Raw genomic sequence first — 24635 nt, 5'->3', positions numbered from 1 at the left:
CTGGCCGGTCTGCGACAATATTGTCAATATTAAACCGGTCCGCGGTGCAAAAAATGGGTGGTGACCCCTGGCCCCTGGTATACATACATTATTTCTACTTCTGGGTTGCGGGGTTTTACTTCCGGTCTTTTCTGCCTGGTGCACATGCATGTAACTAATCGATCTGGGGTTGATCTTGCCTTTCACTAAGACTGAGGTAGGGGATCTTGGGCTTAAAAAGGTTGGTGACTCTCGAGACTGTTGTGTGTGAAAATTGCAGGAAGCCAGCAGTTTCAGAGATACTCAAACTACCCTGTCTGGCACCAACAATCATTTCACCTTCAAAGTCACTTAGATCATCTTTCTTCCTCATCTTTCTTCTCCAATGTTTGGTCTGAACAACTGAACCTCTTGACCAAGTCTGCATGCTTTTATGCATTGAGTTGCTACCTCATGATTGACTGATTAGATACTTGCATTAATAAGCTTGTGTACCTATTAAAATGGCCACTGAGTGTATATTATCGATAAATAGCAAACTGACTTGTCAGACTTGTGCTAAAATAGTAATTGATACTGTGACATCATTAATAAAGTTTAATTAACCATTGTTTGCTTGATGATATCCTTCTCCCAACCCTTCCCCCACCACATCCAAACACAGTATACATTTTTTTTCTTTCTATTATTTTCCTTTTGTTTCCACTCTTTGGTTTCATTTCAGGACTAAGTGTAAGGCTTAATAATTTATATTTATTTTGACAGAGAAAGGCTTTTGGCCTTTCAAATCTGTGCCAGCTCAAAGAGCAGTCTGGTTCTTTGTAATCTTTTATTTCCCCCATGTTCCCATCAATTCAGCCACTAACCACTCAACTACACACACCATGGGCAATTTACAAAGGCCTAATAACCTGCGTGATTTTGAGATGTGAGAGGAATTTGGACTGGCCAGAGAAAACCTAGGAAATTACAGTGACAGTAGACAAACCACACAAGTATTACCCTAGGTCATGTTTGAACTCTGTTAGTTGCACCACCATCCATCTCTTCACTCAGGAGTAAGAATCAGTTGGAGAACTTTTAATCTGCTATTGCAAATATGGTCATATTGTTTTTGGAATTTGTGATATTTAGGAATGGAGTTCAGTTTGTAGATTGTTAATCAAGCAAGAAGTAGGGCTATTTGTCTGTTTTTTGTGAAAATAACATTTCAATATTTGTGATCTATTATGAACCAACCAAAACAGGAATATGTATCTACCAAAAAACATAATTCTCTGAAAATCATCCTGTATCAATTTGTACCAGCTTTGCCACACTATTAATATATTGTGTTCCCTTCTGAAATTTTTAATGGGGCCATTGTGTCCCATGGTAGATGAAAGTGAAAGCATTAGGTGACAACAGTAGAGTGCCATCGAGGTTAAAAAAACAACTTGACAGAAAATAGTTTAAGTGTATTGTTGCTGTCAAAATTGATGTTGAAACTTAATTTATAATAAAATTGAGGAATGGTTAATGTTACGAGGCAGAAGAATGGGATTAAACTTGGTCCTCGTGGAGCAATGCTCTGATTCTGTGCTATTACATTCTGTGATTCTATTGCAATAATGAGTGTTGAAAGTTGCAAATAATTTTACTGTAACCTTTATTGTGAATTTGTTTCTTTTTCAATTTGTTCAAAATAGAAAGTAAATGTTTTCTAAAGATGGTTTAATTGCATCATTACTTTAAAAAAATCTTTAATATCTCTCCCTAAACACAAGAGATTCTGTAGATGCTGGAAATCCAGAGCAACACACAAAAAATGCTGGAGGAACTCAGCAGGTCAAGCAGCACCTATGGAGAGGAATAAATAAAGGGAGTTTTGGGCCGAGACCCTTCAACAGGACTGGAAAGGACAGAGTAAGAAGCCAGAGTAGGAAGGTGTGGGGAGGGGAAAGAGTACAAGCTGGAAGGTGATAGGTGCAGCCATGAAGGGAAAAGGGGTTGAAGTAAGAAGTTCGGTGATAGGTGAAAAAAGTAAAGGACTGGAGAAAAAGAAGTTGATAGGAAAGCAGAGTATACCACAGGAGAAAGGGCACCAGGGGAAGGTAATAGACAAGTGAGGAGGAGAGATAAGAGTGGGGAAATGAAGAAGAGGGAAGGGGAAGGAGGAAAATTACTTGAAGTTGGAGAAATGGATGTTTATGCCATCTGGTTGGAGGCTAACTAGACGGACATGAGGTGTTCTCCAACCTGAGAGTGGCCTCACTGTGGCAGTAGAGTAGGCCATGAACTGACATCTGCAAATCTGTTGGGATTGTTAACTGTATCCGCTGCTCCTGATGCAGTATGTTGTTGTACACCGATGAGATCCGACGTTGGATGGGGTGAATGCTTTATTGAGCATCCTTGCTCCAGCTGCAAAAAGCAGGATTTCCTGGTGGACAACCATTTTAATTCCAATCCTCATTCCCATTTTGACATGTCAGTTCATAGTCTTCTCTGCTGTCATGACGAAGCCGCTCTCAGGTTGGAGGAGCAACCCCTCATATTCGATCTAGGTAGCTTGTGACTTGATGACATGAACACAGATTTCTTCAACATCTGGTAATTTTGCGCCCTTGTTCCTTAATTCCCCACTCTGGCCTCTGTCTTACCTCTTCCCTTCTTCTCACCTTCCTATCACCTCCCTCTGGTGCTCCTTCTCCTTCCGTTTCTCACATGGTCCTCTCTCCTCGCCATCAGCTTCCGTTTTTTTTCATGCCCGCTACCTTTTTCACCTATCTCCTCCAAGCTTCTTACTTCATTCCCTCCTCCCCCACCTGGCTACACCTATCAACCTTCTAGCTTGTATTCTTTCCCCTCCCCACATCTTCTTATTCTGGCTTCTTCCCATGTCCTTTCCAGTCCTGACGACAGGTCTCAGCTCGAAATGTCCACTGTTCATTTCTCTCCGTACATGCTGCTTGATCTGATGAGCTCCTCCAGCATTGTGTGTGTATTGTTCTCACTAATTCTCCTTCTTTATTTTAATCAACAACATATTTAGCCTGGAGAACTTTAAATCATCTTCTTGCCTCATCATGGAATCCACTCTCTGGATATTTTTCTAACTTAAGGCCATCATCCTTTAACTTGTGGCATTACTAATGCTTTTTCATTAGCTTTCACTGCAGTTTGTTTTCTCTTCAATAAAGAAGCAGAAAATGCTGGAAATACTCAGCAGATTAGGCAGCATCTCTGGAAAGAGAAATAATGTCATATTCTCAGTCACTGATGTTAGAGATACTTAATGCAAACAAATAAGACCATAAGATATAGGACCAGAATTAGGCATTTTAGCCCATCGAGACTGCTCCGACATTTCATCACGGCTGATCCATATTTCCCCTCAGCCCCAATTTTCTCCCTCCCCCCCCCAATATCCCTACATACCCTAACCAATCAAGAATCTATAAAGTCAACTTGGTTTTATGAAAGATAAACCATATTTAGCAAATCTGCTAATATTTGGAGAATTGATAGAGGGAACCTGCACATATAGTGTATTTGCATTTTTCAGAAGGTGTTTAACAAGCTGCCATATAAAACTGCAGAATATGAGAGCACGTGGTATGAATGAAAATGAGTTAACATGGATTGAAGATTGGTTATTGCAATAAAGACAGAGTCAGAATAAGTTTTTTTCAGGGAAAGAAAGATATAATTACTGGTATGATGCAAGGATCAGTTCTTGCTCTTCAAATATTTATGATTTGTATTAATTATTTGGAGAAAGGGATAGAATGTAAGATATCTAAGTATGCTGATGATATGAAAATAGGTGGACAGCATTTTGTGTCATTAGGACATTAGGATTTTGCACCTATATAGAGATAGCTCGAGTGAGTGGGGAAAAATTCTGCAAGTTGAATTTTTTTATTAGTTTTTCAAAACATTTTACAAATTAAAAACCCCAAATCCCAATGAGGAGCATTAATACAGTACAAAGTTAAGCATACAATAACAATATGCTACAAAGGAAGAGAATTTAACAAAAAAGCACCTAAATTAAAGACAAGTAAGCTTAGTGTCCTTCCCAAGCCCCACAACACAAGATAAAAAACAACAACTCCAGACCGACCACAACACAGTATAAAGAGTATAGGTCAGGACAGTCAAACTCCCAGACTGTGAATACACTTAGCAACAGAGGATAATAATAATGCCTACTACCAGAAAAAAAAAGGGAGCTGAAAGCAAGGGACCGAAAAGAAGGAAAAAAAACCCTAGTCAAGAGGAAGGTTATGAAAGTACTCGATAAAAGGTCCCCAGACCTTATGGAACTTTAGATCCGAATTAAGAACTGAATAATGAATTTTTTCGAGGTCCAAGCAGACCATAATGTCGTTAAGCCATTGCGCATGAGTGGGCGGGGCAACATCTCTCCATCTAAGGAGGATCAAGCGTCTAGCCAGGACAGAGGCAAAGGATAGTATTCGGCATTTGGTCGGACCCAGACATAAATCTGTCTCGCCCCAAAAACCGAACAGAGCAATTAAGTGGTTTGGTTCTAGGTGCTGATTCAGAATACCCGATAATGTAGTGAAGACATCTTTCCAGAATTTCTCCAAGCTAGGACAGAGCCAGTACATATGGATGAGAGAGGCCACGCCCCTCTTGCATTTATCACAGAGCGGGCTAATGCCAGGGTAGAATCGAGATAGTTTAGATTTAAACATATGGGCTCTGTGAACAATCTTAAACTGTAAAAGGCAATGGCGAGCACAAAGAGAGGTTGAGTTAACCGATTTGAGAACTGAGTCCCAGCTCTCCTCGGATAAGGAGATATTTAAATCCTGCTCCCAGGCCATTTTAATTTTATCCACAGGGACCCGTCGTAAGGCTGCTAGTTTATCTCGGATAATTGATATTAAACCTTTACCTAGTGGATTAATGGAAAGAAATAGGTCCATAGCATTTTTCGCAGGCATTTCAGGAAAGTTAGGAATTAAAGGAGCAATAAAGTGTCGGATTTGGAGATATCTGAAAAAGTGAGCGTTAGGCAGGTTGAACTTAACAGAGAGCTGCTGAAAAGAAGTGAAGCGATTATCAATGAAGAGATCTTCAAAATGTCTAATGCCCTTCCTATACCAAACATGGAATGCTGAATCGTATGTAGTAGGTAAAAAAAGGTGATTATGTGCGACAGGGCTAGAAACGGAAAACCCCTGGAAACCATAGCATTTCCTAAACTGAGCCCATATACGCAAAGTGTGTCTAACAAGAGGATTAGCTATTGATCTGGGCAGACTGCTAGGGAGTGCAGAGCCAAGAAGTGCAGATATAGATAATTCTTTAGTGGAGCTCAACTCCATTGCCACCCAGTTAGGGCACTCGGGTTGGCCGTGGAAGAAAGACCAGAAGGTAGCACAGCGTATATTAGTTGCCCAATAATATAAGCGAAAGTTAGGTAAAGCCATGCCACCCTCTTTTTTAGATTTTTGGAGGAGGATTTTATTAATTCTAGAGCGCTGCAAGTTGAATTTGATGTTCAGAGAATGACTGGTACACTTTGGGAGGAATTTAAAGGCACGCTATTATCTAAACAGAGAAAGATTTCAGATGAATAAACTATAGAGAGATTTAGGTGATACTGTCCTGGACTCAAATTGTAAACACAATGGTGAAGAGAACACAGCAGCACCTCTACTTCCTTAGGAGTCTGTGGAGATTCAGCATGACTTTAAAACTTTGCCAAACTTTTATTGATGTGTAGTGGAGAGTGTATTGCCTGGCTGCATCACAGCCTTGTATGGAACACCAATGCCTTTGAAAGGAGAATCCTACAAAAGGTAGTGGATTTGGTCTTGTACATCCCAACCATTGAGCAGATCTACTGTCAGACAAAAACAGCGTCTATCATCAGAGATCCCCACCACCCAGCTCATGCTCTCTTCTCACTGCTGCCATCAGGTAGAAAGTACATGAGCCTCAGAATTCATACCACCAGGTTCAAGAACATTTACTATCCTTCAACTGTCAGACTCTTGAATAAAAGAGGATAACTACCATCATTTACCCCATCATTGAAATGTTCCTACAACCATTGATCTCACTTTAAGGACTCTTTATCTCATTATTTCATGTTTTTGTTATTTATTGCTATTTATTTATATTTGCATTACACAGTTTGTTGTCTTCTCTCTCTGGTTGATCTTACATTGATCCTGTTATAGCTATCTTTCTATAGATCTGCTGAGTCTACCCACAAGAAAATGAATCTCAGGGTTGAATATGGTGACATATATGTACTTTGATGATAAAATTTACTTTGCATCACAAAAAGTTAGCAGGCAGGTGCAGCAAGTGGCTAGGAAGGCAATTGTTATATTAGATTTTATTGTAAGAGGGCTGAGCTTAGAAATAAGGTAGTATTGTTACAATTGAATGTGATACTAGTGAAGCTTGCATGGTAAATTGTGCACAGTTTTGGTCCCCTTATGAAGGAATATGTTAGCATTGGGTGTGGTCCAAAAGACATTTACTAGGCTGATTCCTAGGATTAGGAGTCGTATCCTTTCATGAGCAGTCATAGAAATTGGATCTATATTCTTTGGAGTTTAGGAGAATGAAATGTGATATTATTGAAACATTTACGATCTTAAGGGAGCATGACAGGGTAGATGCTGGGATATTTCCACTAGTAGAAGAATCTCAACTGAGCCGACATGGTTTACAAGATTAGGCGGTGTTCATTGAAAACTGAGGTGCTTGGGAGAATGGTGGGGCAGGCTTGGTAGGCTGAATTCTGCTCCAATTTTCTTATGTTCTTCAATGTTAAGAGAATGTCATAAAGTTGTATAGCACTGAAATGGGCCCTATGTTCTCATGTCCACACCAACCACTTTGCATATTTGCATTTCTTTCACTAAGTCTATATCCTTCTATTTGTTATCTATTCAAGTGTCTTTGTGTACTGTTTCTCAAACATAGTGATTGTATCTGATTCCACCATTACCTCTGTTATCAAGTTCCAGATATCAACCACTCCCTGTACATAAAAAATACATTCCCTATAAAATTCCTTCCTCTCACCTTAAACCTCTGTTTTTGATTCTTATACTATGGGATAAAGATTCTTTTTTTAAAAAACTTTTTTTATTGAGTTTTCAAATAATTACAGAAAGAAAAGAAAATATATAAAAAATATATATATACCCTTCCCCCTTCCCCTTAACTCCTCCCCCCAACATCCCTACAGAAAAAAAAAGAAAGAAAGAAAAAAAGAAAGAGTGCCTGGATATCGGAAGATCCCCACATGCTCCATGGAGTTCGTAATAACTTTAGTATATATATTTATTTCTTTCCCCAAATAACCAATTATTTCATCTTCGGAGCACCTATATATTTAATCCTGTCTTTTGTAAATAAGGGCACCAAATTTTCAAAAATGTTTCATATTTATCTCTTAAATTATAAGTAATTTTTTTGGGATAAAGATTCTGAAAATATATCCTATCTAAGTCTCTTATAATCTTATGTACTCTAGTTCTATCATGTCACCTCCTCAGTCTCCTTAAATCCAGAGAAAACAAGCCCAGCCTGTCCAAGCTGTCCGTGTATCTAAAGTATTTTAGTCCATGGAACATCTTGGTGAATCCTAGTGCACTCTTTCCATTACAGCTGTATCTGCACACAATAATCTAAGTGTATTCTAACCAATATTGTGTTAAGTTGTAGCGTAATATCTTAACTTGTCTACAGGCTGTCCCAGGGTAGCAACTGGGTTTCATTTTATAGACATTCATCAGTTAATTCTGTCCATAAGTTGGAAAATACATAATAATCATGTAATTTGATAACCATGCTGTATTTCCAGAGTATAGCAATGAATGGTATCAAAAGCACATTAGACTACAAAGAAATTGTAGAAAAAGAAGAAACTTGTTCTGCTATTCGTAGGAACTAACACATGCACTTGGGTCTTCTAATTTTAATAATAGCATGGGAGCTCATTTGCATCTAGGATGTGTCCACAAATTGGGCATTCTTAACCCAGGACAACCTATACTATGCCCGACTAATGAAGACAAGCATTCAGTACTCTTATTTACCTGCTTTGCCACTTTCAAGGCTCCATGGACTTGACACCAAATTCCCACTATTGAACAACATTGCTTACCTGCTTACTATTTAGAGTGGAGATGCTACCCTTATTTTACTTAAGAAGATACTGTACCTCAAACTTTTAGGGATTAAATTCTAGCTGCAAATGCTTTGCATAACTTTCTGTAGGATCTGTATACTGGTGTGGCCCTGGGCAATATTGTCTTTATGCACAGCACACCAACTTTACTGTCAACTGCAGACTTTTTTTTTTTTTTTTATAAACTTTTTTTATTGTTTTCAAATTGTTACAGAATAAATGTGCATGAAAAAAAAAGTGTTACCCAGCCCCCTCCCCTTAACCCCTCCCCCCTAACATCCCTATTAAGAAAATAAGAAAGAGAAAAAAAAGGAAATGCCTGGATGTTGGAAGATCCCCACATGCTCCACGGAGTTCTCATTTTTTTTAAAATATATGTTAAAGTTCTTTTTCTTTTCAATCTATAATAATACCTAATCTTTCCACTTTCGTGGTATCCTGGGAAATCTTTATAAAAGTCTCCATGTTGCTATGTGTGTCCCCACCATTCATCCAGGCAAAAAGATAGAAAAAAATTAAAATATAAAGGAAAAAAAAAATACCCCCCTACTAATGTTGTGGAAAAAAGACACAACATTACCCCCCTCTGCTGTACGGGTCATGGCAACCGCCATGATTACACACGTGAATCCCGCAGTAACCGATCCACAGCCTCCCAGCTCCCCCGCAACATAAAAAAGTATATGTATAAGAAGAGAAAAAAAAATACTATTCTCATTTAGTATTTCTAAAATTTTGCTTTTCTCTTCTGTAATATCCATAAATGTCCATCACTTCTGTTCCTTGGGTCTATCTACATCTTTAATCCATTACGTTTGGAAGCCTCTATGTGTAGTTAGCGAATAGATGGAAGTTCTTGTACAAACTCCTCCGCTTTTCGATAGTCGGAAAAAAAAAATTTTCTGTCCTCCAAAAAAAATTATCAGTGTTGCTGAATGACGCATTGTAAATTTATAACCCTTTTCCCATAAGGCTTTTTTCGCTGGGTTAAATTCCTTCCTTCTCTTCAACAGGTTGTAACTTATATCAGGATAAAAAAGAATTGGTTTCCCTGCTATCATCAGTGGCCCGTTTCTATTTTTGGCACTTTGGGCAGCGGCCTTCAGGATCTTTTCTTTGTCTTGGTATCGTAAGCATTTTATCAAAATTGATCGTGGGTTTTGGTCAGCTCGAGGTCTTGACCTTAAAGATCTATGCGCCCATTCAATCTCAATTGGAGTTTCTCTTTCCATTTTCAATTTTTTAGGGATCCATTTTTGAAAAAAATTTATTGGATCTTCTCCTTCTATATCTTCTTTAAGTCCAACAATTTTAATATTATTTCGTCTACTGAGATTTTCAAGCTTATCAATTTTTTCCATAAATTGTTTTCTTTCTGATGTCCAAGCAGTATTTTCCTTTTCCATTTTGTCCATTCTTTCAACCATGTCTTCCGTTGTAGTTTCCAAGTTCGTAATTCTTTTTTCAATTTTTTCCTGTCTCTTTGTCATTTTATCAAGCATAGTCTCCATATTGGTCATTTTTTTTTCGAGTTTTTTTTGGTTATTTTTAATTACTTTTAATGTGTCTAATTTACGCATTATTTGCCTCAAAGTCTTTTCTATATTTCTAGAAGGACTTTTACCTCCTTCAGCTGATCCTTCCGAGAGATTTGATTCTCCCTCCGATTCACTATCACTTTCAGTTGCAGTGGTAGCTGGGCTTTGTAGTTCTTTTTGTTCCTGTTTGCGCATGCTCCATCCTTCGCGTTTGCGCAGTTCACGATGGTTTTTTCCTTTGGAAGTGGCAAGCGTTGCCACCATCTCCTGTTCAGTATCACCGGCGATACAATGTACCTGAGATCGCGGCTCCTCGGTAGACGTGGGCCTCGCTCTTGTTCCAACTTGCGTAGTCTTCCCGGTATTAGTTTTCTTCATCTTCTTTCCTTGAGGCATAGCTTGACACAGTCCGGAGTCGTTTATAAGCAACTTTTAGAGAGTATTGACTAACTTTTCTTCATTTAAACATTAATTTATTAACTTTTTACGGGAGAGCTGGGTCCCTGCGTCTCGATCCTACGTCATCACGTGATGTCCCCCCAACTGCAGACTTATGAATCATTTCTCCTGCATTTATATCCAAGTTGTTAACATATATCACAAACAACAAGGAGCCCAGCACCAATCCCTGAGGTATATCACAAGTCACTGAACAATTAGAAAGACAATCTTCTACCACCACTCTCTGCCTTCCAACAACAAGCCAATTCTGGGTCAAATTTGCCAGGTCACCCTGGATCCCATGCACTTTATCCTTTTGGACTGCCTTACCATGTGGGACCTCATCAAATGCCTTATAGGTAATGTCTGTTACCCTGCCTTCATTTATCTTCTTTTGTTCCTCCCCCCCAAAATTGAGTTAGATTAGTGAGGCAGGATATTCTTCACACAAAGGTATGCTGATTATCCCTGATCAGTCCCTGACTTTCGAAATATGTATTTGTTTCCAATAATTTCCGTGCAACCGAGTTAAGGCTCACCTGCTTGGACTTACCTGGGGCATCTCTGCTGCTCTCTTTGAAAAATATGGAAATATGATTAGCTATCCTTCATTCTTCTGTAACCCCTATAGCTGATGAAGATGCGAAAATATTCACCCAGATCTCAGCTATTGTTTCCCCTGCTTCCCGTGCTGTTCCTGAGATCAATGTCATTTAGGGCTGGGGATTTATCAGCTCTTGAGTATTCCATGATGTCCATAACCTCCCCGTTCTTAATACTGATATGTGCCAGTGAATCAACATACTCTTCCTTGAACTTACATCATGCCTTGCTTTTTGTAAATACAGAAGAAAAGTATTAATTTACGACCTTATCAACATACTCCAGTTCCATATATAGATTATCCCTTTGGTCTTTCACAGATTACCCTCTTTCACCTGAAATGCTTAAAGACATTTTATGTCTTGGGATTCTCGTTCATCTTACTTGCCAAGGATATTTCATGGCTCTCTTTGCCTCCTAATTTCTATTTTAAGAAATCTAATGTTAATTATACATATAGTACATTTTTAACAACAGATTTCCTCTATTTGGATTTATATGTTAACTGCTTTCAGAAGGTAAAAATGTACACCAATAGTTAAACTTGTTTTAAGTGAAATGAGAAAGGATGATATATCGAAACTAAAGATTTTTTTCAAATTTCAGAAGCTTTGTATTATTTTACAATTGTTTGAATGATTTACAATGCAGAGGATTGCACAGAATCTAGTAATACACCTTTCATTCCCATTTTGTCAGAAAGTCATCATGACTACTTTTGGAAGTTAATGCTAGTGGCACCATGCCTTGGAAATCAGTTTAACTTAAAATTAGGAGTTATCTTTTAATAAGAGGCAACTAGTAGTTTTTCACTTATTTGTTTGCTTATTTATTTAGAAATACATCATAGAAATTGCCTCTCTGCTCCAATGAGCCCACACCACCCAATTATATACACATGATCAATTAACCTACTAATCAGCACGTCTTTGAAATGTGGGAAGAAAGTGGACCTCCTGGGGGAAACCTACATACAGGAGAGCGTACAAGCCTGTTACAGACAGTGGTGGAATTGAACCCAGGTCACTAAGCTAACAGTGAGCATAATGGTGTTATGTAAACCACAATGTTATTGTGCCACCCCCAAAGATTATGGTAGAGATGACCTTACCTTTAGCTACAAGTTAGTTCCAGGGTAGAAAGGAATGAGTAATAAAGTGAGGCTGAGCTGACAGGTTTGGTTGTTTAGAAGAATAAGGAATGATCTTACTGACTCATGTCAATCCTAAGGATAGATGCTGGGATGTTTTCACTAGTGCGTGAGTCTCAGATGAGGGGTCATAGTTACAAGATACGAGATAATATAGTTAGAAGATAACTTTTGAAAGAAAATTTCTTTTTGCAAAGCGTGATGAACCTCTGGAATTGTCTAGCCAAAGAATTGTGGAGGCAAAACCATTGAAAGTGGAGATAGATAAATACTTTAAAAATTGAGCAATTGAGGGTTATAGAGAACTGGCATAGAAGGGGAGTTGTGACCAACAATAAATCCACCTTGACTGTACTGAATGGCAGGGCAGGCTTGAGTGGCAAGGTGGCCAGCTCCTCCTATTTTCTTGAGTTCAATTACTGTATTGACATGAGGCATTAGAACTGTCCTACCAGAGTAGTCAGACAGGTATGAATATTTAACTGAAGTTGAAAACTTATGTTACTACTGCATACTGTTACCAAAGTTATAACCCACTTCCAACATTTATAAAACTGCTAACACAATATTTCTGAGCCACGTGGGCAAGATCATACTCGGAGGTGATTCCATTACCTGTAGCTCAGCCATAATAGTTATCTAAGGCTAGAAACTACAGCTGATATATGAAAAATGAAATTGTTAACTCTTACATATTATTTTCTTCACAGATGGAATATGAAAAACAGTTGGAAATATTACTTCCAGTTTGGAGGGAGAAATTAAAAACTCAAGGGAGGGAGAAGGAAGAAATCTTGGAACAGGTAATGTTGGAAAGCTATTTTTATTAAAGGAAAATCAAATGTATTATATAGTTTCCATTTAAGTGACAGTTAAGAGGACTGTAATTACAAAAGAAGTATTGAGCATATTCAATAGATTTATATGTATTGGTATCGGGTTGGTCACAGATGAAGATGGGAAACTTTCTGACATCTGGTGATGCCATTGTTGATTCACCATTGTGGTACTTGGAACATTTTTTATGTCACACTATCTCTTAATGTTGAGCAATGTGGTGGTTTGGTGAATGAGAAGATAATACACAAGCCACTAGAGAAGAAGCTGAACTGTTAAGTGTTCAAGTCTTTGGTAAAATATACACAATACCAATGTGATAACCACTACTTCTACAAAATTCAGGTTAAAAAATGAACAAAGATTGGAAAAGTATATGAAATCAGGAGTGGTGTTTTACCAACACACTAAGAGGATATACACAGTAGAAAACTATTCTACCAATTGATATGTCTTTGCAACATAGGAGGATACTGGAGCAACTGGGGAAAACTCATAGGGTCACAGATAACGTGCAGTGACAGGCAAGATTGAAGTCAGGTTGCTGGAGATATGAGGAAGTGGCTCTACTAGCTGTACTAGCTGTAATAATAATCTCTTATTATCAGTGATTTCCTGGCCTACAGTCCTGTATTATATATATTCTTTGTGAATATCAATTCATTTAAAATTCTATACCCATGAACACAGAGTAGTATTTGCCAATCACTAGGTCATCAAAAACAGCTTCGAGCTGCTAGATTTCACAAGCCTTCCTCTTCTCCTTAAAATCAACTTGTTGATTGAATTTTTGTCATTACGCCTAATCTCATATTCTTTTCTTCTTGGTCCATTATTTTACTTAAACATTTTAGAAGCAGTGGTTTTGGCATCAAGGGTCATTCATTAGAATGATTAAGTTTGGAGTCAGATAAAGGTTCATCAGTATGTCAACTTAGTTGCATCCTTTCCAAGATTCGTTCCATCTGGAGGTAGCTAGCCATTGAAGGTTCCATGGGCTTTAGAATCTTGGACTGATGTTCATGACTTTAACTGCAGGTAACTGAAGGCCAGTTGTTAATTTTTTTTGTAAATGATTCAATAAATGTTATTGGGAATTACAGACTACTAGCTCTAATACATTAATTCGTGCATTATTCATTCAGTTCCCAGTCAGGTCTTGACACTAAGTCAGGAATGAGATGTTTTTGCATTTCTATTCTACAGTTTTCCAGTCCTAATTGTTTTACTGCAGTGTTCCAAAGAATCAGTGGAACTTTAAAATTATTTCATAAAAAACTTGAATAGAATTGTTTTTTTAACCCAAAAGTAAGGTGAATTAGAAAGGCAATACAATCATATCAGTGTGAAATTACACATAGGATAGAATGACACTGCAGTAGATTGGAAGTATGTTCACTTGACCTGGTAGTTTTGCTAATCTGACTTGGACCATTGAAGCCATGAATTACTTTTAGCATTAAACTTCTTGGTGTTTCCCTGAAAACGTACTTCTTTCTGTCAGTCATTGGAAAAGGCCTGTGCACTGCTGCTGGTTCTTTGCTGTTGTTTGGGGTATTTACCAGACATATAACCATAAACAGATGAATTAGCCAGAGGTCTACTCAAAAAAATCAATGTATCTCCTTTGAGACTACATTACTTGTCATCTTCACTTTTACTAACAAATAAAAAAATAAGAAGATCTCCCCCAACTCCAGATAGTCTTTGGAATAATTTTTTTTTCGGTAGGGAATCAAATTTGTGCAATTGACTGAATTGTCAATTTTTGATCATCATTGGAAGCAGAAAGTAGATCTGGAGATATCATGCTGCTGTTATCTTTTCTTTCAGCTGTTTAATTTTGTTACTCTACTCCTTCTCCACTATATTTAGCTCCTTCATTCGGGGTCAACCAAAGGAGTTACTGTTATTTGTACTCACACCATAAGTGAACATGATATCTATTTAAGTAGGGAAACAAATTCCTCCAAAAACAAAATGTTGAATTGACACTAATTATGTGAGTTATTAGCTCACTTTCCTTGATTGCTGAAATTGTCCTTGATACTTCCACTAGTTACCTTAGTCTGTTTATTTAGTATTTTCTCATATTTTATTTTCTGAATTGCACCCCACAGTACTGAATACTTTTTTTGTTAGACACTACTCTTTCACTTCCAGTAGACCTAGGTTCAAACTGATAATATGAGTACTTTATCTTGTTTTTTTGTGGCAGGGGTCACAGTGTGATAGCTGACAAATTAACACTTTCAGAAAATCGAAAGGTTAGCTCACGTGGGAAATTAAAATAAGAATGTCAAAGGAGCAGACCTACATTTCCTGAACCTACTCTTTCATTCAGTAAAGTTGTGGCTGTCTTACCTTGTCCAGTTCTCTAACATGAGGAAATGTCTTCTCAGCATCCTTCTCATCAGTCTTTATTAATCATTCCTCATAGAACAATCTCCTGATTCCAAATATTGATCTTGTGAATTTACATAAAGTTGTATTCATATTTTCCCTTACAAATAGAGATCAAAGCTGCATACATTACTGCGTGTACTTTCTCAACAAGGCATTGCATAATTTGCAGCAAGATTATCTTACCTTTAGAGGTGGTGCACCTTTGCAGTAAAGGATAAAATACCATTTCAATATGTTTAATTCAAGGTTCAAGACTGTTTAACGTCATTTCCAGTATACAAATGTAAAGGACAAATGTGTTGCTCTGGATCAGGTGCAGCACAAAAATAAACACAATAAGATAAAGATCACAATAATTGTAAGAATGGATCTATTTCTTTTAGAGCAATGAACCCTGCCCCATATGAATATACCAGTTAAAGCCATCTTCCACATGTGGGTTTTATTTAATTGACATATAGTTGTGCACAGGCACAATGATAATAAATACACAGTGGGTATACAATCATAAGATAGTTTATGTACATAAATTGATTGTATGTCATAAATTGACTCCAGGCCCAGCATTGTCTGTACATAAGCTGACTGACAGGAAATGATAAAGTAATGGTGGTGGGGGTGTGGTGTTGAGGGGTGGGTTAGTGAGTGGAGGTGTTGATCAGCCTTACTGCTTAGAGAAAGTAACTATTTTTGAGTCTGGTGGTCTGGATGTGGATAATATGTAGCCTCCTCCCTGATGGGAGTGGAGCAAACAGTCTATGAGCAAGGTGTGTGGGACCATTCATGATGCTACTGACTCTTTTTCTATACATATGCTCTTAATGGCAGGTAGGCTGATGCTGGTGTTGTGTTGGAGTTTTGACTATCCACTGCAGAGCCTTCCTGCCTGTTGCAGTGCAGTTTCTGTACTATGCAGTGACGCAGCTTGTTAGGATGCTCTGTACTATAGAAGTGTTCCTTCTGTCAGGTGTTAATTGCCTCTCCCTCCCAAAGAATTCACCTCACCTGTAATAGTTTGTCAAACTGAAAAAGACCCATTTGCCTACATTCTAGAATAGTTCCCATTCTCTATTTGTGTCCTTTAATCAAAGACCAATCCATTATTCCATTGCCCTCTGAGCCTATTTTATGCATAACATTTTGAAATAATCAAATTAGATGCCTTTTGAAAATCCAGATGCATATTGGTTCAGCCTTAACCACATTGCCAGCTACAGTCTAAAACACAATATTTTATCTTTATAAAACTGTGTCAATGCTGTATAAACATTTTTATTATTCTGTTACACATAAATAAAAATGGAATACTTATAAAAGATTAGACTGCAGGTAATGACGTCCAGGAGATTACTCAGATTTTAATCTCCTTATTTTCCTTACTTTCATTTGTATTTTCTTGTTAGAAATATTGTTTCTTTAAATTCCACAGATACAAAATCCGTGGTTTGTTTTGTTTGTCTTCTGCAATGAAGACAGACAAAACAATTGTTTAACGTCTCAACTGCATTCCTCATTGTAATTTACTCTGCATCTCAAGGATTGACAATATTTTTGTGCTCTTTTCTCTTTTAAATTGCCTTGAAACCTCTTACATTTCTCTAGTTCTTGCCAATTTATTCTTGTATTCTTTCTTGTGTAAGGTTATCAACATTTTTCCCTCAAATCTCCCAATCCTCAGCTTACTACACTTCTCAGCAATGTTATTATATGTCATTTCTTTGTATCCAATACTGTACTTAACCTCCTTGCTTGGCCATGGATAGATCTTTTTACCTGTGGGGTTTTAATTTTAATATAATCGAGGAATATATTAGTAGAACAGGATGTTCTTGTCTGATACTGCAGCTAAAGTAACCTTGTATTGTGTTGGAAACCTCAGTCTGAATCAATTCATGTGCAATCTGTCATTCAATATTTTAAAATGCAAACAGCGTTTCTTTGTTTCTCAACATTTTGAATTTTCACACCTTGGCTATTTGGATGGCTTTATGCTTAAGATCTTTCTTCACTATGCCTGCGTGTTGGAATTTCTGTCATGATTGTTTGTACTTTATGTTGCATATTTGTTCTGGAATTAATTTGGTAATGATTACTGCTCCAGTGCAAAGTTACTGGAATGAACCCTTCCAGACCAACCTAATGCTTGGCTCACATTCTGCTCAGTTTGTTCTTCACTGATCTAATTCCTGTATGAAAATTCTGTTAATATTTCATCCTTACAACATTAGTTATTTAGGAATGAATAGAAACTGGAGTTGCTTCAAATCTGAAATTAAACGAAGTGCTGGAAATGCTCAGAGGTCTGTGAGAAGCGAAACAAGAGTTAATGTTTCAGACTGAAGACTCTTCAGTCTTCAGAAAAGAGGGAAAACAATTTAATTTTAAATTGCAAAGATGATGGAAGAAATGGATAGGCCAAAGGGCATATTTCTGAAAGCTATGAGGCTAGGATTACTGATGAAGCCATCTGGTTGATACATTAATGAGAGAAGTTAGAAAGAAAAAAGTGAAAGGGCATGTAAAAAACAGTGAGATGAAGATGACAGCCATTAGGAATGTCCAACAGATTTGGTAGTGTCAGTGAGAAGCAATAAACTGAGTAAATTTTACAAATGGACAATCTACCTTAGAGCTGGCCAGTTCTGCTACAAGGAAGCAAGTTTCCTGAAAGTGTAAAATTGAGTCATGAAGGCTCCACTGTATCCTGGCAGATGTGAAGTGCGCCTCCTCAAATTTATAAATGGGTTTGTTGGATCAGTGTACAAGTTATAGGTGGGCTAAAATGGGAGTGAAATAGGGAACATTTGTGAAAGGCAAGCTGTATTTCCTCCCCGTCTTTGGGACATGACCCTGTTTCTGCAGGGGTAGAAATAAGAGACAAAAGCCTTTGGCACCTAATGCCTGATATCAAGGTTAGACTGCTCCCTATACTTTTGTACATTTGGCAGGGCTGGGCCTAAGGTGTGATCTAGTCTGCACCACAACTAGTATATCATTGACAATTGTTTTGAATAATTATTGCATGCTCTAATTGTTTTTATATAATTTAAATGTATTTAAAATGTTTATATAAGTTTTTGAATATTCTGAAATGCCAGTAATATTTAAAAATGTTTGGTTAAATCTGCATTAATATAAAAAGACCTATGTTTGTTTGATTGCTTGATTTGCTACAAAATTGGGCAAAGCCATGATGCAAACTGATCAAAATATGTTCACATTCTTTCTGATCGCCCATTCTTCTTATTATGAAAATAAGAACTGACTGAACAATGATAAGAGGACTATAATCTTGTGTATAAATTAAGCATGTCTTCCAAGTAACCCATGCAGCTTTTCATCACATTGTGTTACAGGAATGTGAAAATCTCACATCAAGAAATTTTCTAGTATAGCAAAGTTGAGATATGCCTTAATACTTATAAGCAGTAGTTCTAATTTGAAATAATTATGCACAACAATACTTTTTGTAGTGTCTGTAAATCTAAGATTGAATTCAAAATTATGCTTATTTGAAGACTGCTAACACTGTGTTTTACATGGGAAGGTATTCATTTTATATAAATGACCACAAACCATTCCCTGGAGGAAATAGATAGTGACAAAGGACCATCACAAAACAAGAAGATGAGATGAAATATGACTAAACCATGGACTGGTTATTATTTTATTGAGAAACTCCCTTAAGTGTTGCATATGACTTGTTCATTTCAAATGATTTAAGTTATGTTTTTGACTGATTTGAAAGATTTAGAATATATTCTCATTATATTTCTATAGGAGAGTCTAGCAGCTCCAGAGTAAATTAGGAAGAATTAAGTAATTTTGAGTTTTTATACTAAGGCCTATTATATAATAGTTAACAAGTATATGCCAACTCACTACATTTTAGGATTTCTGCAGCAGAGCATGCTAGTACAAATTACATGGTGCAATATGCAGTAGTGTACCTCAGGCTGGTAATGCTGTATGTCTATATTTATTTTAATAACATATTAGGCATCCTTATGATTTTGCCAATCCAGGGCCAACTGTGCCAATCAATATTTTTTCCACCTGCAAATTGATCCTTCTTTCAATAGGAATATCCTTCTTGCCATATTTTACTTGACCTCCAATGCCCATTTAATGAAAGAGTCATTGTGGCCTAATCCCACTTATCATGAAGAGCATTAGCTACAAAATACAGACCTTGGCAGCCATTCTATTCCTGCTGATGCTCAGTGTTCCAGCCTCTAACTCTTCTCATGGTGTCTGCACATAATGCCCTTGGTGCTGGGATTGCTATCAAAATAATTATATGTGTGATGCCAGCTCATTTGGTGTGAGCCCCATTCAGTCTCTAAGTTGCAATAGTACCAGGGCAATGTTTATTGATTCTTTTGAAGGTTTATCCTTGATTACCTGTTATTATGCCTGTATATTGTTCCTCAGTTATGTCATTTGAAATTACGTCAGCTATTTGTTTTGTGTGTCACTCAACACTCTTTAATCTGTTCTGATTAAACTGGTGAAAATTTCAACAAATTGTGAACAGTAAAATTCAATCCAAGAAGTTAAAATCTTATACTAAATCTCTTGATGCTGGGAACATGTTAATGATGAAATTGTTGCATTGGTTTTAATAAAGTATTTAATTTAATGAAATACTCTTTAATGAAGGAAACTCTACTATTGACTTCTCTTGGAAGAGATCCCATTTTCATTGTGTGGATGCAATTTTATTTTCCTGTTAGGAATGTTAGTACTGTATATTATTGTTTATAACAAAGGTGGAATTCTACCTTATTAGGCTAGAGTTACACCAATACAATTTGACCTGAATGTAGATCATTACATTTTCATATTTACTTTTGTATTGTATTAATTATATGAAATTAGCGTGTCAAGTTGTGGAAAGTTGTTTCAAAAGTTTGGGAGATGCTGTCAGATTAGCTTAGCTGAGTGTATTTTTGGAGATGGTGGTGGGAATGAATGTTTATAGTCATTAATGGTGTACCAGTCATGTGTATTGCTTTGTTCTGGGCTGGTGTGGATGTTCATGAATATTGTTCATTTCAGGGCAGAAGGTGCCAAACAGTACATTCCCCCTTTCAGACTGATCTTTCTGTTACTAAGCCTACACTTTCTGCCATATTTTATTTGACCTTCAATGCCCATTTAATGTAAGAGTCATTATGGCTAAATTCTACGTAACACGAAGAGCACATGTACTCGTTTGGACAATTGGAGAGTTTCATCAAACTCCTGATTTACCTCTTTTAAACTATTAATAGTCATGTTATGGCCATGACCAAAAAAGTATACTGATGTCCCTACTTCCTCAGAAGGCTAAGGATATTTCACAAGTCTTTAATGACTCTTATAATTTTTTTACTGATGTACCACAGAAAGTCTGCTATCTGGATAAGTCACAGCTTGCTGCACTCCCTAATACCACAAGAAGTTGCAGAATTGAGGAAGTAGTCCCATTCATTACACCAGCCAACCGCCCTTCCATTGACTTTACCTACAGTTTTCACTGCCTCTAGAAAGCAGCTACCATAATCAAGGTCCCATTTCCCTTTGGGCAGAAGATACAAAGGCGTGAGATCATAAACAATCAGACCTAAGGGCAGCTTTGGTTATCAGATTCTTGAACAGACCTCTCATACATTAAAAGATGAACTCTTGATCTCCCATTCTACCTTGGTGTGGTCCTTGCACTTTATTTCCCTACCACAACACTTCCTCTTTAACTGTAACCCTATATTCTACATTCTGTTTTCTTTTCACTATTTCCATATAATTGTGTATGGCATGATCCGTCTGTCTGGATGCCATCCAAAATAAATGTTTATCACTGTATCTTAGTGTATGTGATGTAATAAATACTGGAGAAGCTCTGGGGTAAACAAGAGCTGAGCAGCTCACTGCAGGATATCAAGCCTCTGATCAGCTTCTACCTCCACTGGATTTATGTAAATCGCCGGGCTAAGTTTCTGGACTATGAGGTTGCTGTAATTTATCACTTTTTAAGCTATGAATGTTTTTAAGTTCTTCTGTATGTAGATGTAGGCTACTACATTTTCTGAGTAGCCATGAATGGAATTCAGTTTGTGACCATTTGATGGAAGGAAGGCCATCGTTGAAGCAGCTCAAGACCCTAGGGCACTATCCTGAGAAACTCCTGCACATCGACAAGCAAGTTATTGCTGAATAGGTGCTGCTTGACAGCACTGTTGATGGCACTACAGTCGGCCCTCCTTATCTGCGAGGGATTGGTTCCAGGACCCCTTGCGGATACCAAAATTCGCAGATGCTCAAGTCCCTTATTCAACCTGTCTCAATGCGGTCTATCTTAGGACCCAGCGGAACCTCAGGCCTTATTTAACCTGCCTCAGTGCAGTGACATTAGGACCCGGCAGCAGAACTCTGAATCCGCAGTGTTTCTGTTCATGCAAATAATCACGATCACGATTGAAAATAAAGTGGAAATAATAAAGCAATCGGAAAGAGGTGAAAGGCCATCGGTCATTGGAAAAGCGTTAGGCTACGTCGGTCAACGATCGGAACAATTTTAAAGGATAAAGTGAGAAAGGCTCTGCCCCGATGGAAGCTACAATTATTTCTAAGCAACGCAGTGGTTTAATTATTGTGTTTTGGGGGTTTGGGTTTTCGATCCTCTACATCAACCCAGCACGGTGGAGAGCGCACTTGGGAGCGGTCTGTCACTCGATCGAACTCGGGAAATTCCGTTTCCAAGCCCAGTGCAGAAACATACGTTCTTAAGTGTTTTATATGTATAGAAAGGTAAAATATGTACTATATACTAAGACAAACATTTGACTAACTGAAGCTAAGTAATACCGAATGTATCTGTTCCGACTTACGTAGTAAGAGAACTTCCGATTTTTTTCGATCCCGATGCACAATAACCCACGCACATCCTACCGTATACTTTAAATCATCTCTAGATTAGTTATAATACCTAATACAATGTAAATGCTATGTAAAATAGTTGTTATACTGCATTATTTAGGGAATAATGACAAGCAAAAAAAGTCTGTACATGCTCGAACAACAAGTGCTGTAAGAGCACTTCTGGGTTTTCATGATTTGCGGTTGGTTGAATTCGCGCATGCGGAATTCGCGGATAAGGAGGGCCGACTGTATTTGTCACTTGCTGATGATTGAGAGTTAACTGCTTGGGGCAGTAATTATTCAGACTGGATCTGTACTGATTTTAGTGACCAGAATATACCCAGGTATTTTTTCCCCCAAAATCTTTGCTAGGAGTCTCCAATGCTCTTTGATACTCACTCATAAACCTAATGGGGATCTCAGAAGGAACTCTTTTTACCATGATGATAATTGGAGCAATGGTGGACTAAGTTTTGTATTTGGAGGATAATTTTTAGGTAAGTGAAGACTGGAAGAAAGTTATTGTTGACACTTAGGGAAGCCATTGAGTGTGTGCCGTAACGCAATTTGCATTATAATGTTTTAATTTTATGTGTTAACCTTTTCCAGGTATATGAAAATCTACAACTAATTCAGATCTGAAAAAAAATTGAAGCAGGTTTAAGAGGAAAGTTAAAGAGTCGTTCAGTTTTCATTGTTTGGCTTGACCTTCACAGTTTTAGTCCTCTTCCAAACTCTTATCAGTTCTATGTCCTTTTTTAGATTGTCCTTAGATGTGTTTCCCACACCACCACCCCGCAAAGTCACTATTCTTTCTTCAACCCTAATCAGTGCCCATTTTGAACGTGACTGTTTTCTTTGTATTCTGCCCACCATGAAGTAATCCTTCACAACCTCCACAATCTACTCCCCAGCATCTTCACTGTAGAAATTATATAACTAAGCTCGGGGGTAACTCTACAGTCCAGTCTAGCTCTCAACAGCCACAGATATCAGTTAGTGCAGAGATTGTTACACATGGAATAGCTGAGGCAAATTACATAGATGCACTTTGGGGAAGCAACACACAAGAAAAGAATAGGCTGAAAAAGTTAAATGTCAGGATTAGAGAAAGTTATAGCGATCAAAAACCATGAATCAGACCTGACTAACCTAAACTATATATTGTCATGTACTTTTACAGTACACTTAATCTTTAAAATATCTTACATTTGTTTATCTTAATATCTGTAATGTCAATTGGTTTTAAATTAGCACCTGATCTTTTTTTCTATATTGAGGACGTAGTTGACTTTTTCAATGACACAATGTCGTCATTCTACTGAGAAACTGTTAGAGGGCCTTCTCTTCCACAATAACAGTTGTGCACACATTAGTGGCTTATATGGCTATTAGAGGAGACATTTAGAATCAATCCGAATGTGTGACTAAAACTAAAGTATGGTATCAGATATTTTGTCAAGCGGTAATAATTTTTCTGATGTTCACCCTGTGCTCTGAGAATGTTTACCTTCTGGACCTTGGTTTCTCCAACAGACAAGACAAATGAAGGCCTGAGAAAGAAATACCAGAGGAAAATTACAAGTACAAATGATTGAAAAGCAGCTAAAGACATGGTATTTACTTAGACGTAGTTACAGGAATAATTATGCAGAGAATGACTATTGCCAATGTTGAAGCTAATATGAATAGACTTCTCAGTCAACGTAAGGTGACTACGTAAAGGTTAAAAATACTTTTAAGATGTAAGTCAGTGGGGCAAAGAGAGGGTATGAGATGGATCTGGTAGCTAAGGTAAATTGCAGGAAGTTCTCTAGCTATATTTAAGTAAATGGCTACGGAGAGAATATGTCCCTTTAGAGATCAGGAGGGCCACCTATATATTGAGTCATAGGAGGTGGGTGGGATTTTTAATGACTATTTCTTCTTGATGTTTACAGGAGAAAATCATTGTTGCTCAAGAGATAAGAGAAACAAATAGAGAAGTTTAGGAGGATATTCATAATACCAGGGAGCGGGTATTTATAGCCCAAGATGGATAAATCCCAGGGCCTGAATGAAATCATCCTTGGACTTTGTGGGAGGCTCGGGAAGAAATCGTGAAGACCTTTGCATTGTAGGGGAATTAAGTGTTATAGGGAAATGGCAGGTAGGTGGAGATGAGTCCATGGTCAGATCAGCCATAATCTTATTGAATGGTGGAGCAGGCTCAATGGGCCAGATGGCCTACTCCTGTTCCTACTTCTATGTCCTTATGATGTTTGATTCATCATTAGCCACTGGTGAAGTTCCCATAGACTGTAAGATGGCTAAGTAATGTTGTTTTGTTGTTTAAAATGTGGATCAAGGACAAACCAGGAATTACAGGATGGTTAATCCAAGATCATTTGTGGGAAGTTACTTTAGAGAATTATGAGAGACAGAATCTACCAGCATTTCTACAGAGCCTGATTAGGAGGTGTCAACATTACTTTGTACATGGGAAGTTGTGTTTGACAAACCTTTTTGAATTTTTTTTGAATAGGTAACCAATAAGGTAGAGAAGGGTAGGACAGGGGATGTTATCTATTTATATTTTAGCATGGACTTCAACAGCATCCCACAT

The 24635-nt window shown here is 37.6% G+C and overlaps 1 protein-coding gene across 1 annotated transcript in view; it reads left to right on the top strand.

The window, feature by feature from the left end:
* The window catches only part of kiz (kizuna centrosomal protein), a 223407-nt gene that overhangs the window by 66795 nt on the left and 131977 nt on the right, over positions 1-24635 (top strand). Inside the window, exon 4 of the mRNA XM_073051369.1 lies at positions 12595-12687. Coding sequence (XP_072907470.1) covers positions 12595-12687 — 93 coding nt within the window. The remainder of the gene's footprint in view (positions 1-12594; positions 12688-24635) is intronic.

The sequence above is a fragment of the Hemitrygon akajei genome, chromosome 7, assembly GCF_048418815.1.
Source record: "Hemitrygon akajei chromosome 7, sHemAka1.3, whole genome shotgun sequence".
Classification (NCBI taxonomy): Eukaryota; Metazoa; Chordata; class Chondrichthyes; order Myliobatiformes; family Dasyatidae; genus Hemitrygon; species Hemitrygon akajei.
This window is presented reverse-complemented; position numbering and strand designations above follow the sequence as displayed.